Source organism: Gouania willdenowi, chromosome 13 (assembly GCF_900634775.1).
Source record: "Gouania willdenowi chromosome 13, fGouWil2.1, whole genome shotgun sequence".
NCBI lineage: Eukaryota > Metazoa > Chordata > Actinopteri > Blenniiformes > Gobiesocidae > Gouania > Gouania willdenowi.
Window position 1 is genome coordinate 9,753,394 of NC_041056.1, and position 27,653 is coordinate 9,781,046.

Here is a 27,653-nt window from a genome sequence, read left to right on the forward strand (position 1 = left end):
TCACCCTGGAATGATCGGGCCACTTCTTCCATGAGGATCCACAGCCCTACAGGGGTTGCTGGGGTCTGACACATCCTGCCCATCTCCTGAGAGATTACTCAACTCAATGAACACATTGAAGACAGGAGCACTGGGGGGAAAGTAGAACCTGCAATTCAGCTTTAAATACATTCAAGCCCTTCTATTCACAGCCACGGGGTAAGCAAATACAAAACAAAAGGGCATGCTGGACTTACTGGCTACTTCCAGTGAAGCGTTGTGGCTCACGGCCTCTCCCAAGTAGTTACGAGCGACGCAGACATAAGAGCCTTCATCCGGTTTGCTTCGTCGTCCGTGGACAATACGTAAAAAGAAGAGGGAGCCACTGGGCAACAGCATGCGCTGAGAGCGGGGATTGTCCCTGTCCGTTTCCACGCGTTCTCCATCCTTGTACCACTCCACGGTTGGCGGCGGCCTCCCCTCTGCTTTACAGTTGAGTGTGGCAGGCTCCCCTTTGGATACGATCAGGTCAGACGGGTGCTCCACAATCCGAGGTGGGGTGTCCTCTTGGCGGAGACGAGATCCTGAGGCAAAATGAGAACGTGTGAAAAGCTGAATATTTCTCAGAATTAGAAATGTGCATATAGCCGAATGGCTTGTTGTGGCAGATTCAATCTTGCTTTGAAAGGATTAGACATTAACAATAGAGGTGTCCTGATCCGATATTGATATCGGATATCCGTCCGATATCAGCCAGAAAATGAATATCGGATTTTATCGGACTGCATCTAAAATATAGTTTTTCCTCTATTTTATGTTTTTTTCTCTTTTATTCAATCAGAGAAGGTTCTTATTCTAAAAGGTTAATTATATGTAATTCATTGGTTTATAATAAATGGGTCTGTTTTTTTTTTTTTTTTTTTTTAATAATCTAGCTTTTTCTCAAAATAAGTAATAAAAGTATGTATAATTTGTGCTGATATTGTATCGGTTCGATATCGGTATTGGCCAATACGCAAAGCTGCAATATCGGTATTGTATCGGAAGTGGAAAAGTTGTATCGGGGTAACCGTAATTAACAATATACTAAATAGTGTGTGTGCATTTACAGGCCTGTCAGTAACTCTGACTCAACAAGTTAACTTGTCATTCGTAGATCAAAGCACACAACACAGAGAAGGCAACCATGAACATGACAGTGACGCACGTTTTTATCTCGAATGTAAACACTCCATTTACTAACATTGTCGGAAAAGTTTTGCACATTGCATTGTGGGATGTGGAGTCCCAGAGACGGATACACAGAAGTGTTTCTACTTCATTCTTACTGTTGTAGTCAGTGAAAACACCAGAAATGTGACCGGAAGTCTGTTTTAGCAGAGTTTTTGGGGGCAAACACAAGAAATTACTGGAAGAATGAAGAAAAATAACTTCTCTGTATCCATTTCCGAGACTCCACATCCCACAAAGCAATACACAAAACTTTTCCAATAATGTCAATAAAATAAAAATCAGACAAATGTGGATTACATAGCCAAAGGACAAAGAAACACAAGCCTATAGAAGTGGCAAATGCAGTTTGAATTTGTCAACACCTTGGTGTTATCTCTGCATATTACTATTGTTCTCTGGCCATGTCAGGTGTGGCTATCAAACCCACTTTATCCACAAATCAGCTTCCTGTTGTTATTTCCGGTTCATTGGAGCGGATGGCTGCTGATATGGTAGAGGTGCAATTAAGGAACAAAGAGAGGGATGTAGTTCCTCAGTACAGAATATTCCAGTATAAGCCTTCAGAGCCCATTCAAGACCAATTAAAGAGACTCGGGTCTAATTAAGGCAGAGGCCTGCAATTAATTTAGCCAGGATCCCATGAACCTGCCACACTGCCTCATTTATGTGCCATGCACCCCATCCCCCGACACCCGAGCTAACTGGTGCTGAGAAGGCATCTTCTAGAGGCTTGCTGAATTTTTTTGGTCATGTCAGCATAATTAGTGACAGATCCGCTGAAAAATTAATCACATCAGCGCAACTGAATAATGTGGTCAATGAAATGCAAATTATCCGGTACTTCAATGAAGGACATGATTACGAAGCTTTTCAAACTAACTGCTATGACCGGCAAGGAATAATTACTAGTTTTTTAAATGGCTCCATTGATTATCTCATTGGTAATTGAAAAACACTTTATGGGTGCTGAAGTTTATATTTAACATGTTCTAAACTTAAACCGTTTCTGATCATAGCCCTTTGCCACACTGCATTTAGTGACTGTGTGAAGGGGCATTACAGTGGTTGTGTACAGTGTAATGAAATGCTAATTATTGAAATGTATTCAACAAAAATAACCCGTCACTTGATTTGGCAGTACCAATTACTCTTTTTTGAGCAATTACCGGTATACCAATTACTTCCTGGTTTATTCTGCTTGGACATAGTGTGACAGAAACAGATATATAATAAGGCAAAACAAGCCCTCACCAAAATCACAAATATTTCGTTGAATAAATTGGTCAAATTGTACATATTCTTGGCTATCAAACTCCCAAGAATCTCTGGAAAGCTAATTATTCTCCATTTGTAACCTGCTGCCACCACAGGATTTGAGGCTCCGCTAACAAGGACGGAGCCTGAGGTCGAGCGCCACAGATCACTGTTGTGACAATACCGCTCTTGGCTAAACAAAGCTGTGAGATATGTTTTATTAAAAAGGACTTTGAAGAATGCCGCTGCTATCTGCTCAGTCCATTCCAATCCTGGTCTAGAGAGCTCCACTCTAATTTTAAAGTTGGTCTGAAGTTTGGGGTTTAATGGTGGAACCATTAACTATTTAGATGTAGCCCACTGTGTAGAGATCTGTACTGTGGAGAGGAGCTGTGTTTGATCATTACTGTAGCTGTAGACTGCACAGATATGCCTTATCAACATGGAAACAGAGAAATCAATGCACACAATAATGTATAGTGTTTTTTTTGCTTGTTTTTTTATGGTGTGTATTATTTTGATGATTCCACTAATTTTACGACATGATCTTAAAAAGAACAGGCTCCTAAGACAGGTGAATTAAAGCAGAACTAAGTAACTTGCTCTTAGAGCTCCCCCTAAAGGTCCCTTTTTGTTATGTCACTGTCGTAAACACTGCACCCCACCTGCCCCACCCCACAGCTACATGCGCATCTTTGCTCTCCCAAGACGGAAGCAATCGATCACTGAAAAACCCTAATTCAACAGTGACACTAAGGGTGCTTTCACACATGTGAGCATGTGAACAGTATGAAGAAGAGAGACAAGTAAAATGAATGAATGATGTGGAAGTAATGCAGAAGGGTGTGTGGAAATGTGTGATGTGTTTGTGCGCTGACAAAGCGGCTCTGAAAATGGATGTATGAATGGATGGATGGATATTTGTGTGTGTGCTGCCTGATGGAGCGCTGGGTTGCGAGTGTGTGCGCGTGCCTGTTGCGCAATCACACATACTACCACAACACTGTGTGTTGCTGCTGAGCTGTCACTGCATGTAGTTGCTCCGTTCCTCGGACAAAGGTCTTCTCTGCTTTTTTTTGCTGGCTCCGCCATGACAAGTTTGAGAAAAGTGAATTTTTAGACAACCGTGTGCAGCCACGGGGCTGGCCATAATCTAGCATTGGTTTGTATTGGGCTGCCGTAAAACAGTACATCTTGCCACCGGGTCGGAGGTTTCATGTAATGTTTTCTGGCCAGAGACAGCAGGGGTAGATGAAAGACCCCCAATCACCCCATAAACCCTTGTATTACCCTCACAGGGACTATGAGAAGAATTTATTAAAGGTGAAAAAGTTACTTAGTTCTTAAGGTACAAATCAGACTTAAAACAAAGATACAATAAAACAACAAAAAATTCAAAGACCTTTAGTAGAAAGGTTTCAAACTGAAACCTTTCAAGGGTTTTCCCTGCAATGTAATCAGGTTGTTCCACCTAAATATGTAGTTTTATAATGTTTATTTTTAGTTTAAAAGGATATTCATAATAATTATGACTGGGATGATCTTGATTAGAACATGAACTGAAAATGAAAGGGTCAGTTTCAGGTGGGAGATAAGCGGCAATGATTAAAAACTGTAGAAATAAATAAATAAAGAAGGGAATAAACACTGTTTCATTCCACTTGTCTACAAAATCACTCATCACTCATTCATTCCATAATTTTGCTCTATAGTTGTTTTTCATAGTATTCTGACTGAGCAAAATGTTGTTGTCAAATAAAGGGGGTACTTGGATTCAGAAACAAGAGAAAAGAGGTACTAGAGCCAAACAAGTTTTAGAACCACTGGCCTAAAGGTTCTTAACAGGCAGATCGCTGGCCTATAATATTAATGTGGTTAATTTGCTGCTATATAAATAAAATTGAATTGAAGTAAATGAGTAGAAACTCACTCTCTTGCATGTTTTGCTTTGACTCATCCAACCCTCCTTTTTTTTTTCTTTCCAAACGCTACCTTTCCTTCGCTGACACCCTCTCCCCTGCTTTCTATCCCCCTTTCCTGCCCGCTTTGCTTCCAGACAGAGAATACGAGATGAGCTAATGCGTATACACACCCTCACATAAGGGATCCTGGGACCTCTACTGCAGGGATCTCATCGATTAGTGCTTGAGGCAAGATTCTCCCTTTACCTTCCTCACTCACTTGCTCAAAGCTTTTTCTCACTCATTAGCTCGTATATACACACACTAGTGCAAAGACTAAATTTAAAAATGCTTAAGGGAGCCTTTGCTGTAGGTAATTAAAAACAAAACAAAACAACAACTACTCTTTAAGTCCATTCTCATTTCTAAAAGTGACCTCAGTAATAAACAAGAAACCACAACACACAACTGAAACGTCACGGACCATAATGCTGAACATCCACCCGAGGGGTCCAGATATTGACCTTTTGGCTGCATGCATGCTAATGTTCATGAATACCTTTAGGCATTCTTTTGGCTCACTCAGAAATCGAGACGGCCTCTAATCATTGACAGGCATGACATGATGAAGAGATTTGTAATGGCTATGAATAGGGCAAAGTCCTTCTCACTATTATATTATGAGCTCTTTTGCTATATATTAAAAGTATGTCTTGGACTTGGTTATTGATTCTGTGTCTCGGGGTGAGATTTGATATTCACTTAGCGAGAACATAAATCCATGTTTGAAATATATATCCTGCAGCATTAGCATGCACACATAGTCTAAGAAGAAAATGTACAAAAACCTGCAACTTTTGATGCCAACAACACAACAGGAGACGTATGTCATATTCTATATGACTACAGTATATGCTACGCACAAATAACCATAAAATGCAGCTCAGTGAAACTATTGTTAGAAAGCAACTGATAATTTATACTCTCTGTGTAAATACACCAAACATTATCTTTGCTTTACATCTTAAATCTCTGGAAGCTGGAAAATCAATAATTTTGTTGTGAATACAAGTAAGGAAGAGGACTCTACAACAACCTTGACAGTGTGTAGCCTCGGGATGAGAAGAACGTTGAGCTGTTTGCAATTACATGCTTATATATTCCCTCAGGCATGATGTGGACAGCATTTTCATTAATAATTAATCCACTCTAAATCAGTGAATAAAAAAGAATGAGCATTTAAGATAAAGGGAATACAGAAAAAACAATTGCCTAACTACAGTAATCATTCCACCATTCTAAGGTTACTGCATTGCCCAGAGTAAAACAGGAATTGTAGTACTGTTTCTTTAATAGCAAAAGAAATAATCAAAAGGTGTGCACTTAATTACGTGAGTAAAGAACACAAAGGCTGTTTTTGTCCTGATTGTTCCCCTTCCCGACCAAGGATGGAAAAAGGCCAGATTATCTAGTTTTATTAGATTATCCTGTAAGATTAACCTGTGGTCTGCAGTGTGTTATGAGAGAATTTGTTACAATATTCGGTTCTGACACGGGTCTATGCCATCAATCAAAAACTCCTCACGTGGTTATGGAAAGCCGATGACTCTCGACCCCATGATTCGTTAAGTAGAACAGAATATAGCCAATTAACAAACAAGCTGACTGAGAGACACGTAATGCTGCATTAATGCTGCGTTCAAGGCAACTTGGAAGTTTGCATTTCCAAGTTGAAAATTCTGATTGAGTTCAATCGAGTTAAGTCGCAGCACGTAGAAATCTCTCAAACATGGCTGACTGGAACAATATTAGATTTTTCCCCCTGACTTTACATAATAGGTACTCTGGTTTCAGGTGGCGTTCCAAGTCACTTTTTCAAGTAGGAGATTGAAAAATCCTGAGTTGCTTGGAAATCAGCAGTAGATAGCGTTTGATCATGCAAGATTTGTGGCTTAGAGGAAGATCGGTGCTAGGACAGAATGTGTGTATGTGTGTGTTCTGTGTTGAGATTAGCACAGCATAACACACGCTACAATTAAAACTGTTCTATACCGGATTTTTCTATTTTCATGTGTGGGGTGACGTCTGTAACAAATCTCTTTAGATTAAGAAAATCCTTATGTACCCCCAAGAATTGTATTCTAGAGGATGTTAAAAAGCTCAAGGATTCAATAATTATATATAGAGGTGTTTTTGCCAGTTCTATTAAAGCTCTTGTCATCTTTGTCCCGCTGAGCAAGGAAAGCTGAGCACAGTAGAGTAATCTCCGTCTTGAAATCTATTAATCTGTCATTAGGAGATTTAAAAGGAATTCAATGGCAGAGATAAGAGCAGAGGGCGTGTCCCTCGGGGCAGTTATACAGGGACTTGAGTCACGCCCGCTCTGAATAAGGATTGGCTGATTAGAAACTGTAGTCAGAAAAATAAATCTTTCCAACAGGATTAAGGATGAAAATAGAAAGACAGTTTGGACAAATGACAGAGATGAACACAGAGAGGAAAGGAAAGGAATGCTCCTTTGCTCTGCTCGTATGACATCGACAAGAAAGAAAAACTCCGAAATTCTTCCCTGGAATGTGCTGCATGAACGACTCAGATCAGACCTGTTTTTTAATGTTACACAATGCTATTCCTTACACTTCTAAGAGACGGGATTAGCAGCTTGTGTGGGTGTATATGGAAATCTACAGGTGGATATGTTATGGCTTCTTCCTCTCCTCATCTCTAAGTATCTATTTACCAAACAGGAGGAGATTCCATTACTAGGTTCTTAGTACAGCAACACTTCAGTGATGCTACCTCGGACCAATTCGGTGCTTTTCTTCAAATCCAAGCAAATTTGAGATGGATTACCAGCAAGTTTATACCCGACAGCGCACCATCTGATTGTTTATTTACATTTGCCATTATAGAAACTCAGCCAAACCTGTCAGGAAAGATTACAGAGCTTCCATTTATAATTGCGTGAAATATGGTTTCTGCATGCTCTTAAGGAAACCTCGCACAAAGCTTCTTTGTTATCATTAGGGATCAGACACAGTAAAGACTGGGCCGCACGTACAAAGGAACACTTGTTTGTCTTATGGCTTTTACTCACTGAGGATACTACAATTTACACGCCCAGTTTTTAATTGCCAACCATGACAAATGTTGGAAAAAAACGTAGAATAACTGTTCCTCTTACATTATCTTTTAGATACATAAGCAGTCTATCTTCTTCCATTCTCTTGGACCATTTGTTCTGTGTTTGATTTTTAGCTAAACCTAACTTTATAAAGGCATCTCTCTTTCCTTTGCTTTGGGCCAAAGGTTACTGCAATAACTTCAGGGTTACTCGCACTGGTGGTTAATCAGGACTTGAACCAGCGGAAATCCCAAAGCCTGGAGGAGCAGCCTCCGTTCCTGACTGTGTCAACTGGGACACACATCCCGACTTCGTTCCCCATAACTCATGCCAAGCTGGGAGAAAGAGAGTGGAAAGGAGCACTCTTGTGGGAGGCTGGTGCACCGGCTGGCTTTGCCGAACCGCCGTTCTCCATCCACTCCCATCCCCCAACCCACCCCGATCTGACTCTTAAACAAAAGAAGCAGTATTTCCTTTCCTGCTCCAGGCTGTTCGTAAACCAGACACATTGGAAAGACACCAGGCATAATCACAGGTACAATAAAAAAAAACTATGGATGCTCATAAAAGGCCGTCAGAGACAATAAATCTCAGGAAATTAATAAAAAATGAATGTGTAAGTGTAATTCATCATCATGAATTGAAAGCTTTTTCCTCACTATTAAAGTATCCATGGAAATGTCATAACTGGTTTTTCAGGACAAATGAAAGAAAGAAAAGAATAGAAAGAAGTAGGTGTTTCATCTCAACAGCACATAAAACCAACTGTACACCAATGACTTTTTAACAGAAACCCAGTGGACATCATTATGGTTTGGTTGTAGCTCAATGTCAATCTGCTCTTCTTTAGAGACTCATGGAGACAAACAGAAACCATCAAATTCAGCAAAAGACAATGAGGGTAAAAGTCATTCCTATTATGTCTATGTTATTCCCATTCTTTGTTATACCAAATCACTGAGATGAAGTGGGAAATCTCATGGAAAGAATGGGATGGCTTGTTAGGAGGCTGCCTGTCAACCAGCCTCTGGAGACCAGGCAGATGGACTGTGTTGGCCTGTCTGCTCTAGTTTGCACTTCCACATATGCATACAGTATTAAATATGTACTGCACTCGTAATATTAAAGCAATAGGTGACAGATATCAGTCCCAGCAGGATCTTTACTTTCAATTCATTTGATTTTGTGACCAATTTGTATGTAATTTGAGGAAATTTTGTGGAATAATTTGAAGGAAATTGCAGGATTTTGAAAAAAAATTGTTATATTAATAACTTAATTTCAGATTAAAAATTACTGCCATCATGTGATATAAGTGTGGGGAAAATGTAAGCCCTGCTAATAGTTCCACTGAATGTGTGTATTAATTTGGATACAACTGAATTATTTGGTAATTTACACAATGATTTATAGCTTCTCTGACTTTTTTGCTTGAGCAGAATTGGATGCTCTAAAGATCCGTATTTGGCCCCCGGGCTTTGAGTTTGACATGTGATCTAGAGTATTTGAGGTTTTTATAATAGTCTAGTGAGTGTTTTCTGTTAATTAGCATGTTATATGACATTGTAAAGTCATAACAAAAGAGGAATTTTGGTCGTAAATATTGAAAAGGTTTCATATTTACGACTGTCAGCCCCAACCTGCTTCAGAGCCGATTATCTGGACAGATTCAGTCTTAGCACACTTCAGACTACAGGATAATCTCATAAAAATAAGATAGTCTGGTAGTCATTTATAAACAGACAATGAGGTCCATGCATTCCTATCTATTTTTAGATACTAAAAGGTTCAGGGTAGCAGCTTATTTGGATAACCAGACAATTTTGCTATGAAAAATCCAGTTTTGATTGACTTATTTGATCCACGCAGGGCAGTTTTGGAGAAGAAAAAGGTGGATGATGGTGACAAATGTACTTTGTGCTCATGAGTTATATACAGTTTGCAGATTTTTTCAACCCTACTGTAAGAGCTGTTTATGCAGATTAATCCAAATGTCGTCTGATCCTTAGCACGGTTAATCTTGAGAGCCAATATTAGATTTAATCCTTTAAATGTTTTTTTTTCTTCAAGTATCTTGTAGTGTTTGCATGCACGTTTTCTCTCATAGCCATAAAGCTCTGCAATGTGGAGGAGAATCGTACTGTTTAGAGACAAAAACTTTGTACCATCACGTAGATAAATATTTTTAACAAATACCTTTCGATCTATACTGTAAGAAAAGTATTGTTCAATGACTGCAGTTGTTATATGGTACCAGGGGAGTATAGTGCTAGTTGACCCTCAACTCTATAACAAACCTAGACATATGAACTAGGTTTTTTTTGTTGCAGGATAAAAGAAATCATGCAAATCAGTTTGTATAGTGCCCTAAAACAAATGTAACTGTTAATGCCTACACTATTAGTGTATTCAGAGGGGAATATCAGCACAAGGATAATGTATATTTAACTGCCTAATGCATTCTTAATGTAATATAGAAACTGCTGTCTGCACTGTTCTGAGCCAAATATTATGTTCCAAGGTTGTCTCTTTTCAAGGTGAGGCAGTACAGTGGCGAGAGGCTAGGGCCTGGCCAGGAGGAAGTAGGACCTGCACAGTCCCTGGGAGCATGGCATACGGGCTGGATGCCAAGAAAAAGAACAGCTCTGATGATATGCCAAAGTGAACTGAGGCAGACTTGGCCAAAAATCACCTAACGCTTTGTAAATGTTCATTTGATAGCAGCTCTGATACAAGCCTACTGTTGGCCCAGGATTGTGTTACAGTTCCTGAGAGCTGAGCTAATGACCTTCAGTGCTTGCGCAGGCTATTCTAAAGGCTCAGTCCGACAAAGTACTAAAACAAATCTTAGACAGCTGGGTGCTGAAAGGGAATTTCATTTACAGCATTTAGTGCACAAGCTACAATGGAAACGTCTGAGTGTGGAACCTTGGCACGTTTCCTCCGATTGCCCTTTAGGTTGAAAGGGTAAGCACACAGCACATAGCACCAGAGTGTCAATGTGTGCACCCTAGCATATGTGCACATACATAACAATGGTCTACAAACTGTAGACACAGAGGTATACTATAACTCAGTGGTTCTCAAAATGTTTTGCGTACCCCCTTTCTCTAGCTTTTGAATCTACATACCCCATTGTCCAACTACAGTATTTTGCTCAGAATTCTGTGAAAAAAAGTGTAATGGTGGAATGAATTAGTGATAATTCTTTTCTATCGTTTTAATCATTTACGGCATTCTCCCACCTGGTGTGGGACCAAGGCTGACTTGTATTTTCAGTTCATGTTCTAATCAAGATCATTTCTATCATCATTTTGCATGTTTTTTTAGGTCATTTTGTGTATTTTGTTGTCGTTTGCCTATTTTTCTTCTTATTCAGTAAATTTTTCTCTTATTTTGTGTGTTTTTCTTATCGTCTTTTTTGTTGTTCGTATTATTTAAATTATTTTCTCTCAGTGTGTGTTTTTTTGGTGTCATTTGGTTGTTTCTAATGTCGTTTTGTACGTTTCTGTTATTTTTCTGTATTTTGCAGTGGTCTTGTGTATTTTTCTCTCATTTACTGTGTCTTTGTTGTTGTTTTTTGTATTTTGCTGTTTATTTTTACTAGTCAGTATATTTTTCTACATTTTGCGTGTTTTTGTTGCTGTTTTGGGAGTTGCTGGTAATATTTAGTATGATTGTAATTTTTAACTAAAAATAAACATTATAAAACCCCCTATTTTTTATGTTTTCAATTATTAATTTTCCTCTCAAGTAGTGCCATCTGGTACCTCTAGGGGTACACGTACCCGCATTTGAGAAACCCTGCTGTAACTCCAGTGAAATGTGGCTCTGAGAGCATTGGTTAAGACTCAGAGTAGTCATGTGGCCAAAGCCCAGAGACACCAGCATGAGTCTGCTGAGTAGGGCATGGCCTGGCTCCAGTCAAATGGAACACAAACTGTTTCAAAGCTGGCTTGGAAAAAGTAAAGTGGGATGTGAGGCTTGCAGGCCTTGTGATGCACAGTAAATATTTGGTTAAAATTAATGAAGGGGCAGTGTGTGCCAAAAAGCCTTTATTAAAGACACACACAGGGGAAAACTGTGCCCATTCTGGCATTAGGAAGAAATTTCCTTCTGCAGACAACTGCTCTCTAACCCGTCTGCTTTCCAGCACTCACTCACCACAACCTCCCCTTAAAGAGGTCCAGGTACACAGTGTATCAAAGGAACCCAGATTTATGTTATGCAAGCACTAAAAGAAAAAAGGAAGAAAAAATAAAGGCTCCGTCTGCCAGTATCCTATATTTCACAGAAAACACTTTTAAACATTTGAGAAAAAAAACTGTTGACTATGACGCAAGAGGGATTATACAGGCGGAAAGCAGCTGCATGATGCATGTAGGAAGATAAATAACCCACCAAATGTTTTGTAAGTGATAAAATCATTGAGTGGCTGTCCTTCCTTTCCACTTCTCAGGATTTTTACTGATTTCCTTTGACATAATTTCTGATGAATAGTTAAAAACAAGTGCACTTCAGACAATTTAGGTATTTTCATAATTTATAATTAGTTTTTGTTTACTTAAGAATTAAAGCTGCTGGAGAGATTTTTGATTTTTTTACCGAATAAAGTCATAGTGTAGGCCTCATAGATCAATGAATCGAAGATAATTTGCTTGAAAAAAGATGTAAAAAGTTTGTTTTCATCTCCACCGTAAAGTCGCGTTCACTTTCCGGAAGGTTTTGCGCATTGCATTGTGGGATATGGAGTCCTGTGTGATGAAAGGTTTGCTTGTTTGTTCCCAGTATATTCCTCGTGATACTACGTCACTCCGCCAGACATTCAGTTTCGTCCGGATTCTGATCTTTCTGCGTACACCCAAAATTTTCAGGTGAAAACACTAGAAATGTGATGGGAAGTCACTTTGTTATCGTTTTGGGGAAAATATAAGAATTCACGTTAACAATGAATGAAAAATAAAACATGTCCCACAATGTGTGAAACTTTCCTCCTGATTTCAATAAATGGAGTTTTTACAGTGGAAATCAAAACAAATATTCAAGTGGCAATTTCTTTTTTCCAGGAAATAATCTAAGTTCAATGTATCGATTTACGAAGCCTACAAACAATTTTTGAATCCAGCAGCTTTAAAAAAAAAAAAAACAAAATACTCAAGTTTTCAACAGAAATCAGTTGGAAAAAATGTTTGAATTAAAAACATATTAAATGTAAAAATAAAACATTCAATCATTTTGCAAGTGTTAAAGTGAATGGCCATTGCTGTAGCACTCAGGTTGATGCCAAGCATGCTCAGATTAGAAGAAGTAAAGAAAACAACTATTATCTATTAGGATTTAGTATTGGACAGGATGTGTAATTGTAAACTCCTTGTGACATTATTTTTTTTGCTACAATGTATATTTTGTGGGATTACTGCAGCCAAGGACAAGTTGGGAAATGCTGCTGCGGCTCAAAGCCTGAATTGAAAGTTTTGAGGCATGAAGCTTACAATTAATTCTGTGCTGACAGACGTAAAACTAAGTGCAAAAAAGCAATCTAGTGTTGAAATGCTGAGGAAATTGTAATGATCACTCAATAACTGTGATTTATTGGAAGTTTAAAATTAAGGAATTTTTAGAAGAAGAGACAAAGAGGGACTGCAGCTGAAAAAAATAGTGTCAGGGTATGTAGCCTGAAAAAAAAAAACTGCTTCTGAAGTCTTTCAAACCTGAAGTGTTTTGACGAGTTAAAATCGGAGGCATATTGTAAGTGTGAAATGTTGCTTGTGGCTAAAAGGTTAAAAATATTTGCTGTCATGTTGCTTTCAATGTTGACAGGTGAATAAGTAGAACTGTCACAGATGCAGAATGTAAAAAAAAAAAAAAGAAAAAACAAGAATAAAGTTGGTTTAAAGCTAATCATCCTTTTCAGCTCAATGTGTATCAACACGTTTGAAAATATCCACTGGAAGCCTTCGCACCATGCTTACAGCTGAATCTGAAAACAGCCTTGCATTACTGATTTTCACCTTCTCATTAATGACGTTTTCCAGTGCTTTCCTTTAAACAAAGAGCGCCTCTCCTACTTTTATCACCATCTTTTGTGTGACAGAATTAGCCTGCGGGAACGCAGTAAAATAAGCTGTTTATGAGACTTTATTTTTTTTTTAAAACTTCATGAAACATTAACTGTGATTTTTCCGATTAGAAAAAAAAAAGTCCTTCAAAAAGTGATGAGAAAGACAAAATCTACTATTAAAGTGACAACAGAGGGAGGCACCAGAGTCATGAATCAACTAATTACCAGTCTCTCTTTTAACTGCTAATTTAATCTATTTCTCTGAGCCTCTTTAATGGTATTTTCCCCCCGTCAGTTATAACTAAAGAGAAGTTTAGCATTTCAAAAGTGTATCCAGGCTCTTTAAATGGGAGGGCAATAGAATGGCTGAGAGCTTAAAGAGACAGAAAGAAAAGAAGGGTAGAGGCAAAAAGCTGTCCTCAATGTCCATCGCTCGGTCTCACCAGTGGAGGAAATTTTATAAAAAGGAGGTCTCACTCTTTTTTTTTTTTTAAATGTGCAGCTCACTACACACTATCTTCATCTCAACAGTAAGTCCAGACTTAAGCTGTGGCAATGGAAGCTCCTGATCACACAACATTGGCCTAGGTTACATGATAGCTTTAATTCCCCTTTAATTCAGAATAAAATTTAAATCCTCTTTAAATTGACCTTGTAAACACTTAAATCCGAATAAAAATGTAAATTACGAATTAAACTTGAAGCCAAATTAGGTGGCTAGTTCAATCCAATTATAATTCCGAATTAAATAATTCCTTGATCTTGCAAACTCTTAATTTAAGTTAATTCCGGTTGTTGTCGTGATGACGCACTGGTAACCACATAATCCAAGATGGCCGCCCGAACTCAAGCCGAAACTTTTTATTTAATGAGAGCCTTAGAAGACATGGATATAATAAAAAGAGTGAATGAATGGAAGCATAAACATGCAGACATTCACGCAGACTTACACACAGTATACACGGACATCAACAAACAAAACAGGCTTCATCTGACGTGTGATAATAAAACCCGGAAACATCCGAAAACATTTCAGAGACATACCGAAGTAAATGCGGCTCTGTACTATATGCACGGGTTGTAATATCACCAACGTTATCATTGTACCGGTTGTTAGAGCTACTATCTTTACCAGGGAGCAAATATTTATTCCTGGTTATTGTTTTCAGCAGTTTTACTGGGATTTATGAACCAACAGTTTCTATCTCCTTCTCCTGCTCAGTGGACGAAAGTGAAACCGTATGTTATTGTCGAGCTGCTGCTACAAAACTACAATCAAAATGAAAGTGAAAGCAGTTCTCATGTGGTCGTCTATGTTGTAGCTGACAAGAAAGGGTTTGTTGTGGTTTATAACAATAGACGCGATACGTCACGTTCGCCCCCTGTCCAATCAGAACCCTTCAACACCCAGACCTAAAGCAGAATTGAAGAAAAGTGAATAAACGTGTTTCCATGAAATCCTCCATTCGGAATTTTTATTTCCAAGTAAACAGAGCAGAACACTTGAATTCCGAATAATTTATTTTGAAATAATGTATTCCAAATTTTTAAAAAAACAATGTAAACGTGGCCATTTAGGAGAAAAAACAATGTGGGTCATATTTGTCAAAAACAAAACCCTCACTCCACACTAAAAGGTGGTGCCACTGTGTATTTTGTTCAGTGCTTTAAAAAAACAACCTCGCCTCTCCCAGATGTGCACCTTAAAAAAAAAAAAAACCACAGCAGCCTCATTGCCATACACAGTAACACCTCTACCATCCTAATCAGCACATTCACTGCCCTGTGGGACTGAGAGGAATAGCAATTTGAGCAAAGGGAGCTCAATCAAGAGTTTTCCCCCAGCTAGTGTATCATAGTAGATTTGACTGCACCGTCCTCCCACCTCGTCCTCCGCCCGCTCCACCTCCTCTCACACACCATGGGGTAAGCCTTTGTGTAGCTGCACTCCTCCCCTCTATACACTCCCCACACATCCTCGCTCTCTTGTGAAACTTTTCTTTTTTTTCCCTTCTACTCCTCCCATGTATTACAATCACCCCGCTAAGGCAACACAATAAGGACTCCCTTTCCCCAACCCCACAGGCTTACTTTTTTTTTTTTGTGTGGAGACCTGCTTTATTTAAGAAAGACATTGCAGTGACCAGTCACTAAAAAAAAAAGGCAAGTCTTAAAAATTTGCCCCCAAAAAAGTGGGGGATGGGTAAGAGGATGAAGGGATTTCCTGAGCTCCCCTTTCACACAGACGCACATTGGCTTTTCTTCCATCTCACATCTAAATCATTAAAGTTCCACTGTAAAGGAATTTTACAATGATTTTAATGTTGATAATAGTTTTATTTTCCACATTACAGTATCAGGAAGAAAATATTAAGAATTATAAATGTACTAGGGGTGTGCATCGCGATGAATCTGACAATACGATACAATTCACGATTTGCATGTGACGATACGACATATCCTGATACTAAACAATACAATACGCATTGCGATTTCACTCGATATCAATAACTACAAATTTCACCTTTACAAGCACAAAGTGGGATGAAACACTATTTTTAAATTTGTAAGAACAAGTAAATGGTAAGTAAGTGTAATTCAAGTATGTGGCATGTTTATCAAACTGTCAAATTACATTTTTCAAAAAAGTTTAACCTTTACGTCTACAACAGATTCAAATTCTGTTAAGTTCTTAAATTATTATTTAAAAAAAAAAGTAACCATACATCTAGAATAGTATTTTTTTATGGAAAATAAAGTGCATTCAACTTCCAAGCTAAAATACAGGAGGAGTGTGGGAGTTTAACAAGGTCTTATATGGTTCACTGAAACCTAGTTACTGGGTGTTTACGTGCCATGCATATGTTAGCGCAACTAAATTGATTAAAAAAATGGAATGACATTTTTTTGGATTGATACAATAACGTCGCAGTGAAATATTGCAATATATCGCCTTAAAATGTACCATTTGTGATTGGATCAAAAAGAAAAAAACACCATTCCATCTGGTTTATAGGTAAAGTGTCTGTTAAACATCATCCACATAAGAGGTTACACCTATAACCAAGAAGTAGTGGCCACAGGAGAAGAAGAAAACCTGCCATTTGTCACCTCTGAAAGAGTGAATGGATGAATTGTTTGCTTTCCATGTCAACTTTCAGAAAATGGTTCATTAATTACCCTGACCGAGGGGGTCAAATGTGATGAACACGCCAGCTGTCCTCAAATATTTAGCCTTAGTCTGCAATATTACGGCGCCTACTTGTGATTAATATTAGTTGCAATGAAAGGTTTTATGTATTTCCGTATCTTCCATGAAGCTTCTACAAATGATTAACCTCAAGACCCATTGTGATGTATTCTGAAGAAGTCATATCTCCCTGTAGAAATACGTGTCAAAAAAGTGGCAGCCATGGCAAATTACTATTGACGTCAGATGGATTTCCTAATTAATCCAATTACCGGCAAGCAGCACTTTTAGGTCATTCACTGAAGAGCAGTTGGAGAAAAAAGCAGATCATTAAGACTCACCACCTAATTTATCTGCTCGCCACAAAAAAAGAGAAAGAAATTGCTTCCAAATGTTTGTCTTGCTCGTCGTCATCGACTTCGTCAGAGCTCTCACCAACAGGGAGAGGATCTAACCCCTACATTTCTCCATGTGGTTTCCACTAAGCCAAAGTCTGACTAATCCCATATTTTAGGGTGTTAATCTCAGTTTGATTTGGATTAGGATAAAATGAATGTTCTTTAGTGGACGTTATAGACTTGTGAAGAAGGTTTACCGCGCACAGGTGAGACATTTTTTCGAGTTCAGGGGGTTAAAAGCTGAGAAACAAAATAATTCCAGAAATCATCAGGATCACAACATGACCCTTTAACGACATTGATTTTTAAAAAGTGGATAACGGTGACAGATGGGTGCAGAAAGTGGCTGCTTATAATGAATCACTTTTCTGGCCATTTCTAAGGTACTTGTGAGAAGCCCGGGGACAGGGATGGGTCTCACCTGTGGTCTGTGGTCATTAATTGGGACTTGGAGCCTGCTGTGTCCTGTCATGTGGTGGTGATGTAGGAGGTGGAGAGGCTGCGCAATTTATCAGCACTTATGAGTCAATTTGTCAGGCTTGGTGCTGCTGGAGCTGGAGTTGATTACTAGGGCACAACCAACTCCCACGGCCTGGATTTGTATCAGCGTGAGCACGCAGTCACACCTCAACACGTGCCTGCGCTGGAAACAATCACGCAAACGGAATTGCCGCAACATGGGACGTATAATTTGAAACGTGCCATATGATAAGACGCTGCCTGTGGGGCTATTTATTATATAAACCCTTATCTGTGTACTCTATCGTATCCTGCTGAGTGTGAGCACCTGATGCTTTCATCTGAGTGGCATCTTTAAGGTGAGTTTAAGGTCTGATGGGCCGTTGGAGGAGAGATAAGAGACGATTAGTGAACAGCATGGGGATGTATTAGCTGATAACTGTGTGAAACATTAGGTAATACAACTTTAAAATAGAGCAGGTGGTAAAGTGCAAGTTGTTGCACATTTGACAAGGCAGAGGTCACGTCATTCCTTGCCCTTTATTCTCAATATTGCCCAATAATTGGTGTGGGCAATAAGCTTTCATCGATTATTTGACATCGGTCAATAGTCCAGCTAATTATTCAGTCGGACTGTAATGCGTAACTCATATTTTTGCTTTTTTGCTGAGTAAATTCTGTCAATCTTTGAAGCTTTCAGCATTATAAGCTTCCACTTTTGAATCAGCAGTATTGATTACAATATTACAGCACTGGTAGCAGTGGAGTGTTTGCCTTTTCTGATTTATCTATGTTTACTTTTTGCAATTTGAGCAACTTTATTTTAACATGTTTGTTTTTCCCCATTGTATTCCAGAAATACAGTTTGCCTTTCCTTATTTATTAGTGCCTTTAAAGTCTTTATGGTTAAAGTGTTGCAAATTAAAGCTCCTTATTTTAATATAGTAGTGTTTCGCTTCTTTGTTTCGATTCCTCAAAACTTGTAGTTCATAAAGTGAATTTGAAATATCACAGGAAAACAGAAAATAACGTGACACCGAAAACGAAAAACCTAAAACATGACCTTAAAAACACCCAAAATTATTCCAAAAAAAACTAAGTAAATTCTTAAAAAAAAAACAAGAAAAGACTTCAAAAACACACTAAATGAAGAGAATATGCACAATACCCTTTGTTATTTCCTGTATTAATGCTCATATTGGTCATTATTCTAAATGCTGACATGAATGTATAATGTGGATCAGAAAAGCACATTTTTGAGGCACTTGCAGTGATAAAAGTTTATACATCCCTAATGTACAATACTGTACATATCCTGTGTAAAATATATTATATAGTTATAATATGTTCTTATTTCATTTATCGACCGATATAACGATTGTCAGAAGATAATCAGCTATTTCGATGTGGGCTTTTAAAAACTCCCAATATCGGTATTGGCCTTAAAATTCCTATATCGTTGGGGTTCCGATTCTCATACCCAAATGGTTTGAAAAATACATTCCCTGAGATTTGATACTTTCTCTGTGACAGGATGGAGTTGTTAACCCTTCAATTAGCAGCACATATGAAATCTCTTCTTGGCTAATGGCGTGAAATGCAATTTCCCCAACACTAGTGTTTAATCCACAAGCAATCCTTTAAGTATTTGCTGTGCAGTCTCTCTCTATTAGGAGGCCCTATTCTCACGCCTCCTGAGAAAACCACCTCAGACATCCTCTCACTATACGGTGTAACACAAAACCTGGCATCTAATGGTCTTACTCAGAGCGTAAGACCATTACTGCTCCAGGATCTGGTTGAGGGTGGATCAAACTAAAACCAGCACCTCGGTCTCGACGCTCACCTCTTGACCCAACTTCCTGTTTAGGTGTCATAACTTTTCTACTCACGCCTGTGGTGTTTTACACATCCACCATAACTACACCCTAACTCTGTACAGAAAGGGACAAAGAACCGATTCATGGAACCAGTCAAAACACAAACGTCCAAAGAAAGACCCTCACTCAAAAAGGCACTTTTGCAACCAGGAAGCAATTTAAGTCTTTATACAGAAGAAGTCTGATATTTGTTCGTAGGAATAGGGAGACTGGTGTTGTAAACTAACACCATAATAGCAAGAGCATGACTGAAATCCTTTACAATTATACACACAGTTAAGGCCATCTGGAAACGGGCTATGAACTTGGACCGGGAGGTCTTGAGGGATTTTCAGGTTTAAACTTGAAAATAATTAAGGCAACTGCAGCTTTACCAACTACACCATGTGTGCGCCATTGCCATTTCTAACTGGAAATGGAGCTTTGGTTCATTCAACCCAACACATCTAACAAACACCTTTTGGACTAAACTATCCTCTTAAAAGTCACCATTGTTCGTTTAGTTTCACTTCTAACAATGTGTTACAGGCTGTTAACTAAGTTCTTCATCTTAACTCTTTAGATAAGTTAGCTGGAAACCCCCAAGCTACCACGGTCCAGAAAGTCCATAAAGACAGCCATGTGAGGATTAAGGAAGAAAAACTCCTCAAGAACAAGCAGAAGTTACTTTGGGTGACATAGACAACTCAACTGAGCCGGTAACTCAGACTCTTGTTAAAGAACCGACAATTTAAAAAGGTGAAGGAATGTAGTATTTAAAAAAAAAAAAAAGAAAAACATGGCACTCAGCAGTATTAGTGATCCACAGGAGGAAGATACATGGAAACATGTTCCCCACAGGGGTTTGTGCTGTCTGTATGACCGATGATAGCTGCTCTCTCTCCACTCATCCCATATGGCCTCAGCACTTTATGGTGGACTTTATGTGTGCTCAGCTTTTAGATGGTGGACAACCCTAAATGTGGAGGTTCTATTGTGACTATTTTTGTCACACAACAACATTTGCTGTCAAAATAATATTAATAATAAAATACAATTTAAAAAGTGATTTTAAAAGAGTTCAAGTTGTTCCTCCTGATTTCTTCCCAAATGATTACACCATAGTTTCCACTGACTTACCTGTGCACACATTGAGAACTCCAAACAAAAATACAAATCCAACTGAAGTTGGAGACATCCTTCAGGTTCTCTCTGATGGGAATTGTTCTTGTGTAATCCAAAATACTCAAAAAGCCATTTATTTTGGCATCCACTCCCTCATGTCAATCAAGAAAGAAAATCTCCAAATCTCTAAATCCAGAGTTTGAGAGAGGAAGATGATTTCATTTGCCGCTGGTCACCTAAAGCAGAAGGAATCCGGGAGTCCAAGTGAAAGTTGATTCAAGTCGAAATAATGTCAAACCAGACAGAAACAGTTCAAAAGTGACGGAAGTTTTACAAGCAGAGAAGTCACAGTGTTTTTTGAATCCATCCCGCTGCAGCGCAAAAACGATCAGCCTTTTGTTGCAAAAACGGGGAAAAAACTAAAAAGTTAAAGTCCAGAGAGTTTGGAGAGCAACAAACACCGCTGAAGTCTGCAGTCACATCTCACCAGGAGCGATGATGGTAAAGTTTGTTGGTTGTAATAAAGCCCGTCTTCTGTCATCCAAATCAGGGCAACTTTTCCATCCCTGTGCGTCCTGCGCGCACCGATGCTTCCTCACGGCACAGCAGAGCGCACAGCAGAGCGCACACACACACAGCACAGCGCACAGAGGCGGATTCACACACACTGCGTTTCATTCAAAGAAAACGACAAGGCTCCACCGACAGTGTGTGCGCCTTTCTACCCCCTCCATAGTCCCACAGTGTTTCCCAGAGAGGGAATTTAACCTCTTCCCGCCTGGATCAGTGTGAGCAGCTCCAGCTCCGGAGCGCACACGCTTTCTTTCTTTCTTTCTTTCTTTAAAAAACGCGTCCAAATAATAAAAGCCTAAAACCTCCCTCATGTGTTTTCTATTCTGTTTTTGCGGGTCTGGCCTACAAAACAAAAGTAACAGCCCAGTTGAGTGATACTCCTACAGGGACTCACTCAGTGTGTTTCTAGTTCTAATGTTGATGGTTTTAACATAAGGTTAAAGGGGGATTGTTTAGTTTCCTGTGGCTTCACAGCTCATTGATATTTCAAAGTTACACATTTATACCTATTGGCTGCTGAAAACTCTTATTTTAACAGTGAATAGTGTTAAATACAAAGCCAATGGTTTGCATATGTTGTTAAGTGAAAAATCAGGCAGAAAACACTAAAGTATGTGCACTTCATTTCATTTCAGCAAACTCATGGAAATTTGTTCACAGTTGAGACTGTTGCCCTGACCTATGCAATCAGGTTTTACCATTAATTAACTATCCAAATGTAATTTAACTCTAATCTCTAATATATTCCTCATTATAATTTTGCCTAATGTCCCCAAGTAAACATGCATTTCCCATTTCATATATATACTGTATATATAAATATATATATATAAAATTATTATTATTATTTTTATTTTAGCGGTCTATATTTAACTAAAGCATGCAAGCATCAGTTCTAAACCTGGAAGGGCTCCCCAATTGTATCTGAAATTTATGAAAAAAGCTAAATAAAATACCTCAGCAAGGTTCACAGCCTAATATTTGTTACCACACAGCGCCCTCTAGTGAAAGTAGCAGGACAAAACATCTACAGATCAGCTGTATTTCAGAGTAGTGGATGGTACTGGGGGCCCTGGCTGAATATTGTTGAATTTTCGTTCTTAAATTAGACATACCAATGACAATCAGTGAAAAGTAACATATGTTTAAAGGCAAGCTGATCTACTATCAATGTATAAATGTTTCAGTGCAAATTAAAGCAATCATTTACCAGTTTGCATGTATAGATTTATTTGTATATCTACAAAGAAAAGAACATAACCCTTTATTTAGGAGCTGAGAGTACAAACAATACAGTTGTCCCCAGTGTGAATTATAAACTAAAACTATATTTTACTATCATGCATCACCTCAGGACAGAAAGCAGTGTGCAGACAATTACAACCATACAGCCAATTGAATTCCTTGAGCAAACTCTGCTTACATAACATTGGAGAACTCTGGGAAAACCTGTCGCTACACTCACAACGTCCAAACTGTGCTCAAAAAGACAAAGGCCTGCATTCAAACTGCTGACTTTACAGTAAAAGGCAACTTTACCAGCCTTGATTCAATCAAACAGATCAAAAGGTAAGCAATCAAAATATCTCTCTTTCTTTCTTAGCATAAAATGTGGTCAAGCCAATTAGGCGTAGCCTACAAGCTAACCATTATTCAAAGTTTTTTCCCCCACATTGTGATATGGATCCACAGTGCTATGGGTTATAGTGTTTTAAAGGTCCTATATCATACCATATTAAGACCTTCCAAAATCAACTACAGCCACATACAGTATGGGTAATATTTTACATTTTGCAAAATAAAATACTAATTTAGTAAGAAATATGACTTATTTTCTTTCAACCAGGAAGTTGAGATGAACGGTTTCTCGGAGCGCTGCCTCTCCCCGTGTGAGTGCCTCCCATTTCATGACGTAGCCGTAGAACCCCGGCAGCATGGGCAACAGGCACGCCCACCAAACTTTGTAAACAGTTCCAGAGAATGTATTTCAAATATAAAGACAAAGAAGTGAGTATGGCTAACATTTTGCTAGAGGTTTTTTTTTTACTTATGGCTGTGGCCTCTCCATCAGTGGGTTTTAATGTGGGAATCGCTCCAGTTTGAAGACGTAATTTACTGGACAATCCACTTTGGAACTGGTTTACCAAGCATTCTTCAGTAAAGTGATGGTCACAGACTAACGTAACGGATGCTGGATGGTGTGTCGCGTGCTCCCAGAGATAAATGCCAATCACTTCTGGCGTGTAGACTCTTCTTTAGGAAGTTTGAACAAATTCCGAGGATTTTCGCAGTCTAACACCCATTTACTGTTACCAGACATTGTCTTTTGGTACAAAAACAAAGTCCGTTTCTTTTCCCCATGCAGACTGGATAAGAAAGGACAACCATCCAAACAGGTGTTCTTCGGCCACTCGCATGCCTCTAGCACCAGAGAGAATGGGCGTGTTCACTGTGGAGGCGCGGCCCCAGCAGCAGGCACTTCCTGGAGGGGACGGTTCAGAATTCTAGTGATGTCACTAGAATTCAAACCACTCGTTTTTCAGAAGAGGGCAGAGAAGCAGCTCACAGAGCAGGATTACTGAGGATTTCTCAGAGATGCAGGAAGGAATCCCAATACGTTGGGGTGTTTTTAATAAGGAATTAACATTGTAACAAGGTTGAAAACTCAAAAAACTTAATTTGCATGATATAGGACCTTTAAGTGTCAACGTTTGTTGCTATTGTTGTCTACATATCACTGCTCATCAACAACTAAAAGTTAATGAAAGCAGATCAAAATAAGCTGTAAAAATGCACGTCTGCAAATTCTGTTTGTAACATAATAAACAATTTTTTTGCAAAATAAAGCTACTAGTTGAGAGGTGCTGTGTAGTCAAAGCATTGATTTCTTTAGATTACTATAATCACTATTGTATTCACAGTAAAAAAAAAAAAAAAAAAAGCAATGACTTCAAACACACACATGGATTTTACATGGAGGAGAAACTTTGTTTTCTATAGTTATCTCAGTGTGACAGGAAATGAGCTAGCGTTAGCATGTAGTTAACACGTTTTCAATAATACCATATTCAGGTTGACATAGGGCCACGGCTCCAGCACATGTGAACTAAGCAGAAAAAGGAGATAAGGAGGATTTAATGGAAATTGAAAATGAAGAACTGTTTTTATCCGGCCAATGAAAACACAGGAAATGCTTACAATCCACACTCATTTCTAATCACGCTCCCCCTCGCTTTAATGTAACTCATCTTCAGATGGGTTCTCTTTATGCCACTCTAAGACTGCTACTCATCTCTGAACATGTCTTAATCACTCATTCATCCATGTGTGCATTACATTACAGTCGTCCCACTTGGTCGACATGTGTTTGGTTTTCATTGAGAGCTTATACAGTCCCTCATCTGTAAGGTGGCAGTTCAGCTGAATAACACAAATTAAAAGGGAAAAATTACCCTCACCAGCAGCAGAGAAGTTAACATGGAAGCAATTATTAGGCGAGACCACTCTGAGAGCCATCTGCATAAGAGGATGCATGAAAGGCCTGATTGCTACACGTGGGTATGTGGAGGTTCTGATGTAGCAAAGCAAAAGTTAAACAGATGTTTTACCATATGTAATGCAGGGTTTTTAGAAGTTTTTTACTAAATACTATAAGACTTCACATAATAAAGGTAAGAATCTGATGTTATTTCACAGGCATTTTTGAGAGAAAGCCAAAAATCAACATTGGCTGGAGGTGAGGCTTTAAAATGGGTGAAAACATGAGGTTACGCAGGTTACAATGAGGATGTTGGTGGGTCAAATTATTCATCATGTAATGACACTGAACGTCACACCAGACTGTACCAGAACATACTGTATAGTACAGGGGTCAGCAACCTGCGGCTCTGGAGCCTCATGTGGCTCTCTGGCTCTTTTTAGCTTAAAGAAAAAAAAAGAACAAATGAAATAATGAATTGTTACTTCTTACAGAGGGTGTTGATAGATTATTGACATTAATGTCAAATCAAATTGTGATAAAACAATTGGTTAACCTAAAAATAAATCACATTGTGCAATAACTCAGCCACCTTCCAACTCCTACAACCTCTACTGACCATCAACTTTCCTGCACCTGTGGCTAACCTTGAGTTTTAAATTCCTTGTAAGATAATTAAACTAACAAAAAGACTATTTTGGAAGAATACAGAAATTGCATATGTGCGGGGAAAGATGTATTTAATTGCCAACATGCTGCCTTAATATGCATGCTTGATATGTTGCAAGAAATTAGCAATTAACATGTGTTGACCAACATGATCAAACATGTTATCAAATTCAAGTTATTTTTTGTAGCCCTTCAAATCCATTAGCTCATAAAATGATTCGATATTATTTTAACTGTGTAGAATTTTATACACTGTATTGTCTTCATTGAGAAGGTTTTTTTTTTCCGGCTCCAGAATGACTTTAATCCAGGCGAGATGACGCAAAACGGCTCCATCTGGTATAGTAATACTATTGGACAACCATAGCTGGCATACATTAATGTAAACACAACATGTAAAGTAATGTAGTAAAAAAAAGATAAATCAATGTTCATTAACATTTGGATTTTATGTTACAGTAGTTAATAAATCATTGAGAATATTCATATTATACCTCTATCGATAGACTGAGCCATTAGAAAGTATTATAAATCAGTGCTTCATACTGCCACCTTCTGACATGGAGGAGCCGTTATTGTCGTCTAAAAGACATTAAAGGCGCCGGTGCCTATTTAGAGCTAAATATTTATGTCATCGTTGCAAAAGCTCATCTTTAATGAGGTGGTGAAATTGGTTTTACAGTAGAGCCCTGGCACAGTAGTTAAACATTGCTCTGAAAACCTACTTTCCTCAAAGATTTTTAAGTTTCTTGTAGTTTTTTTGCATAAAAAGAAGTAAAAGGACATGGAAGACTTGTTTCATATCATGGAGAACAAGTTCATTACCCATTTGATGAAACATTTTAAACTGTTATCTACCAATATGCTGATTTATGTAAAATACATTTAACCTCTAATATTACATTTTTATTAATAAAGTTTTTTCTTGATGATTTTCTTCACCTTTCTTTATTTTTTTGTGGAGCAGAAATGAGAAATGCTGTCCTTTCACTAAAAAAAAAGTAGTTTGATGGATGGTGAATTACATCTAGCATTTTTTATTTATTTATCTTATTTATTTAATCTTTCTTTGGGTTTTCCTTTTTTCACTATATTTCATATTTCACATAAAAAAACAAAAACAATGCGTGAAAAAATTATGAAAACTGGGTTCTGTAAACAGTGGACACTGATCAAACCATTGCAGACAAAAATTTGAGTTAGCATTGATACTTAGAATCGTAGTAGTACACAAACCAGCTCATTTTTGCCAAAATATCATTAAAAATACTAACAAAAAATAAGTTTCTCGCAGAAGCAAACTACTTGGAGTAAATGCCACTTGCACACACAAAAAATCCACTCCTGTTGATGTCAGTGTTTGTCAGATAGTAGCTACTTAATAAACTACAGCCTTTAATACTTACTGTGTAACACGTGGCTACATTTATTGGAGTGCCTCTGAGTCTGGTGGTTTTGGTGAAATCCAGGATTATCAGTCAGGCGTTTACACCAGTGAGACCTCTGTAATCCAGAAAGGCGACGGGAGCCGTATGGACCGTCGTAGTCTTTAGGAACTCCTAACACGACCAGCATGGCAAACAAGAAAACCAGTAGATGCACAATACGCATGTTGAAGTGTATCAGTGATGAAACGCTTGCGTAAAGAACGTCTTAGTTAATTGTGCCACAAATATATATATTTAAAAAAAAAAAAAGAAGAAGAACTGGAAAATATTGAAAATCAATTCCAAAGAAAAGTCTCTTGAAAACCCTCAGGACACCATATTGCAAATGTTCCTGCACTTCCCACCAGTTCTCATTGCATCTTCCTATGAGTTCTGCCAAATACATAAAACCCTGCAGTGTTGGCCATGGTTTCCTAAATCCAGTGATGTTACCCTAAAAGATGGGATCCTAATGAGGGCAGCTCAGTCCACAATATGCGCAGTAGTTGAGTTCAATCCTTTCTCCTTCTCATCGCCCACACAGTGAATGGAGTGAGTGTCTCTCATCCTCCCGGCCCTTTTCATTCTTTTTTTTCTTAATATTCAAACAGAGTTTGTGGACATTCTGTCTTTTCTTATGATGTTTCTATGCTTGAGGCAGCATGGGGGTTCCTGTAGACGACATGCTGGTTCTTCATTCAGATGTGTTGGCCCCTCAGAAATCCTTGGCCCCCGCGGCAAAGAGGTGGCAGGGTGACACACTGGCGTGGGTTAAAAAAAAAAAAAAGGAGCCCACATTCCCTTTTCCCTGACTAAGACTATTTAATGGCTTTCATTTCCATCTCACCAGCTCGCCAAACACGATAGCGTAAAACAAAACACGTCTCCCTGCTGACAGGCAAACACAATGCTCTTTAGCAAGA

The 27,653-nt window shown here is 38.5% G+C and overlaps 1 protein-coding gene across 1 annotated transcript in view; it reads right to left on the bottom strand.

Moving 5' to 3' along the window:
• Positions 1–27,653, bottom strand: part of LOC114474580 (roundabout homolog 1-like) — a 60,840-nt gene continuing 33,187 nt past the window's right edge. The window contains exons 3-4 of the mRNA XM_028464991.1: positions 237–563; positions 1–86 (exon numbers count right to left, since the gene is read on the bottom strand). Of these exons, the coding sequence (XP_028320792.1) occupies positions 1–86; positions 237–563 (413 nt within the window). The remainder of the gene's footprint in view (positions 87–236; positions 564–27,653) is intronic.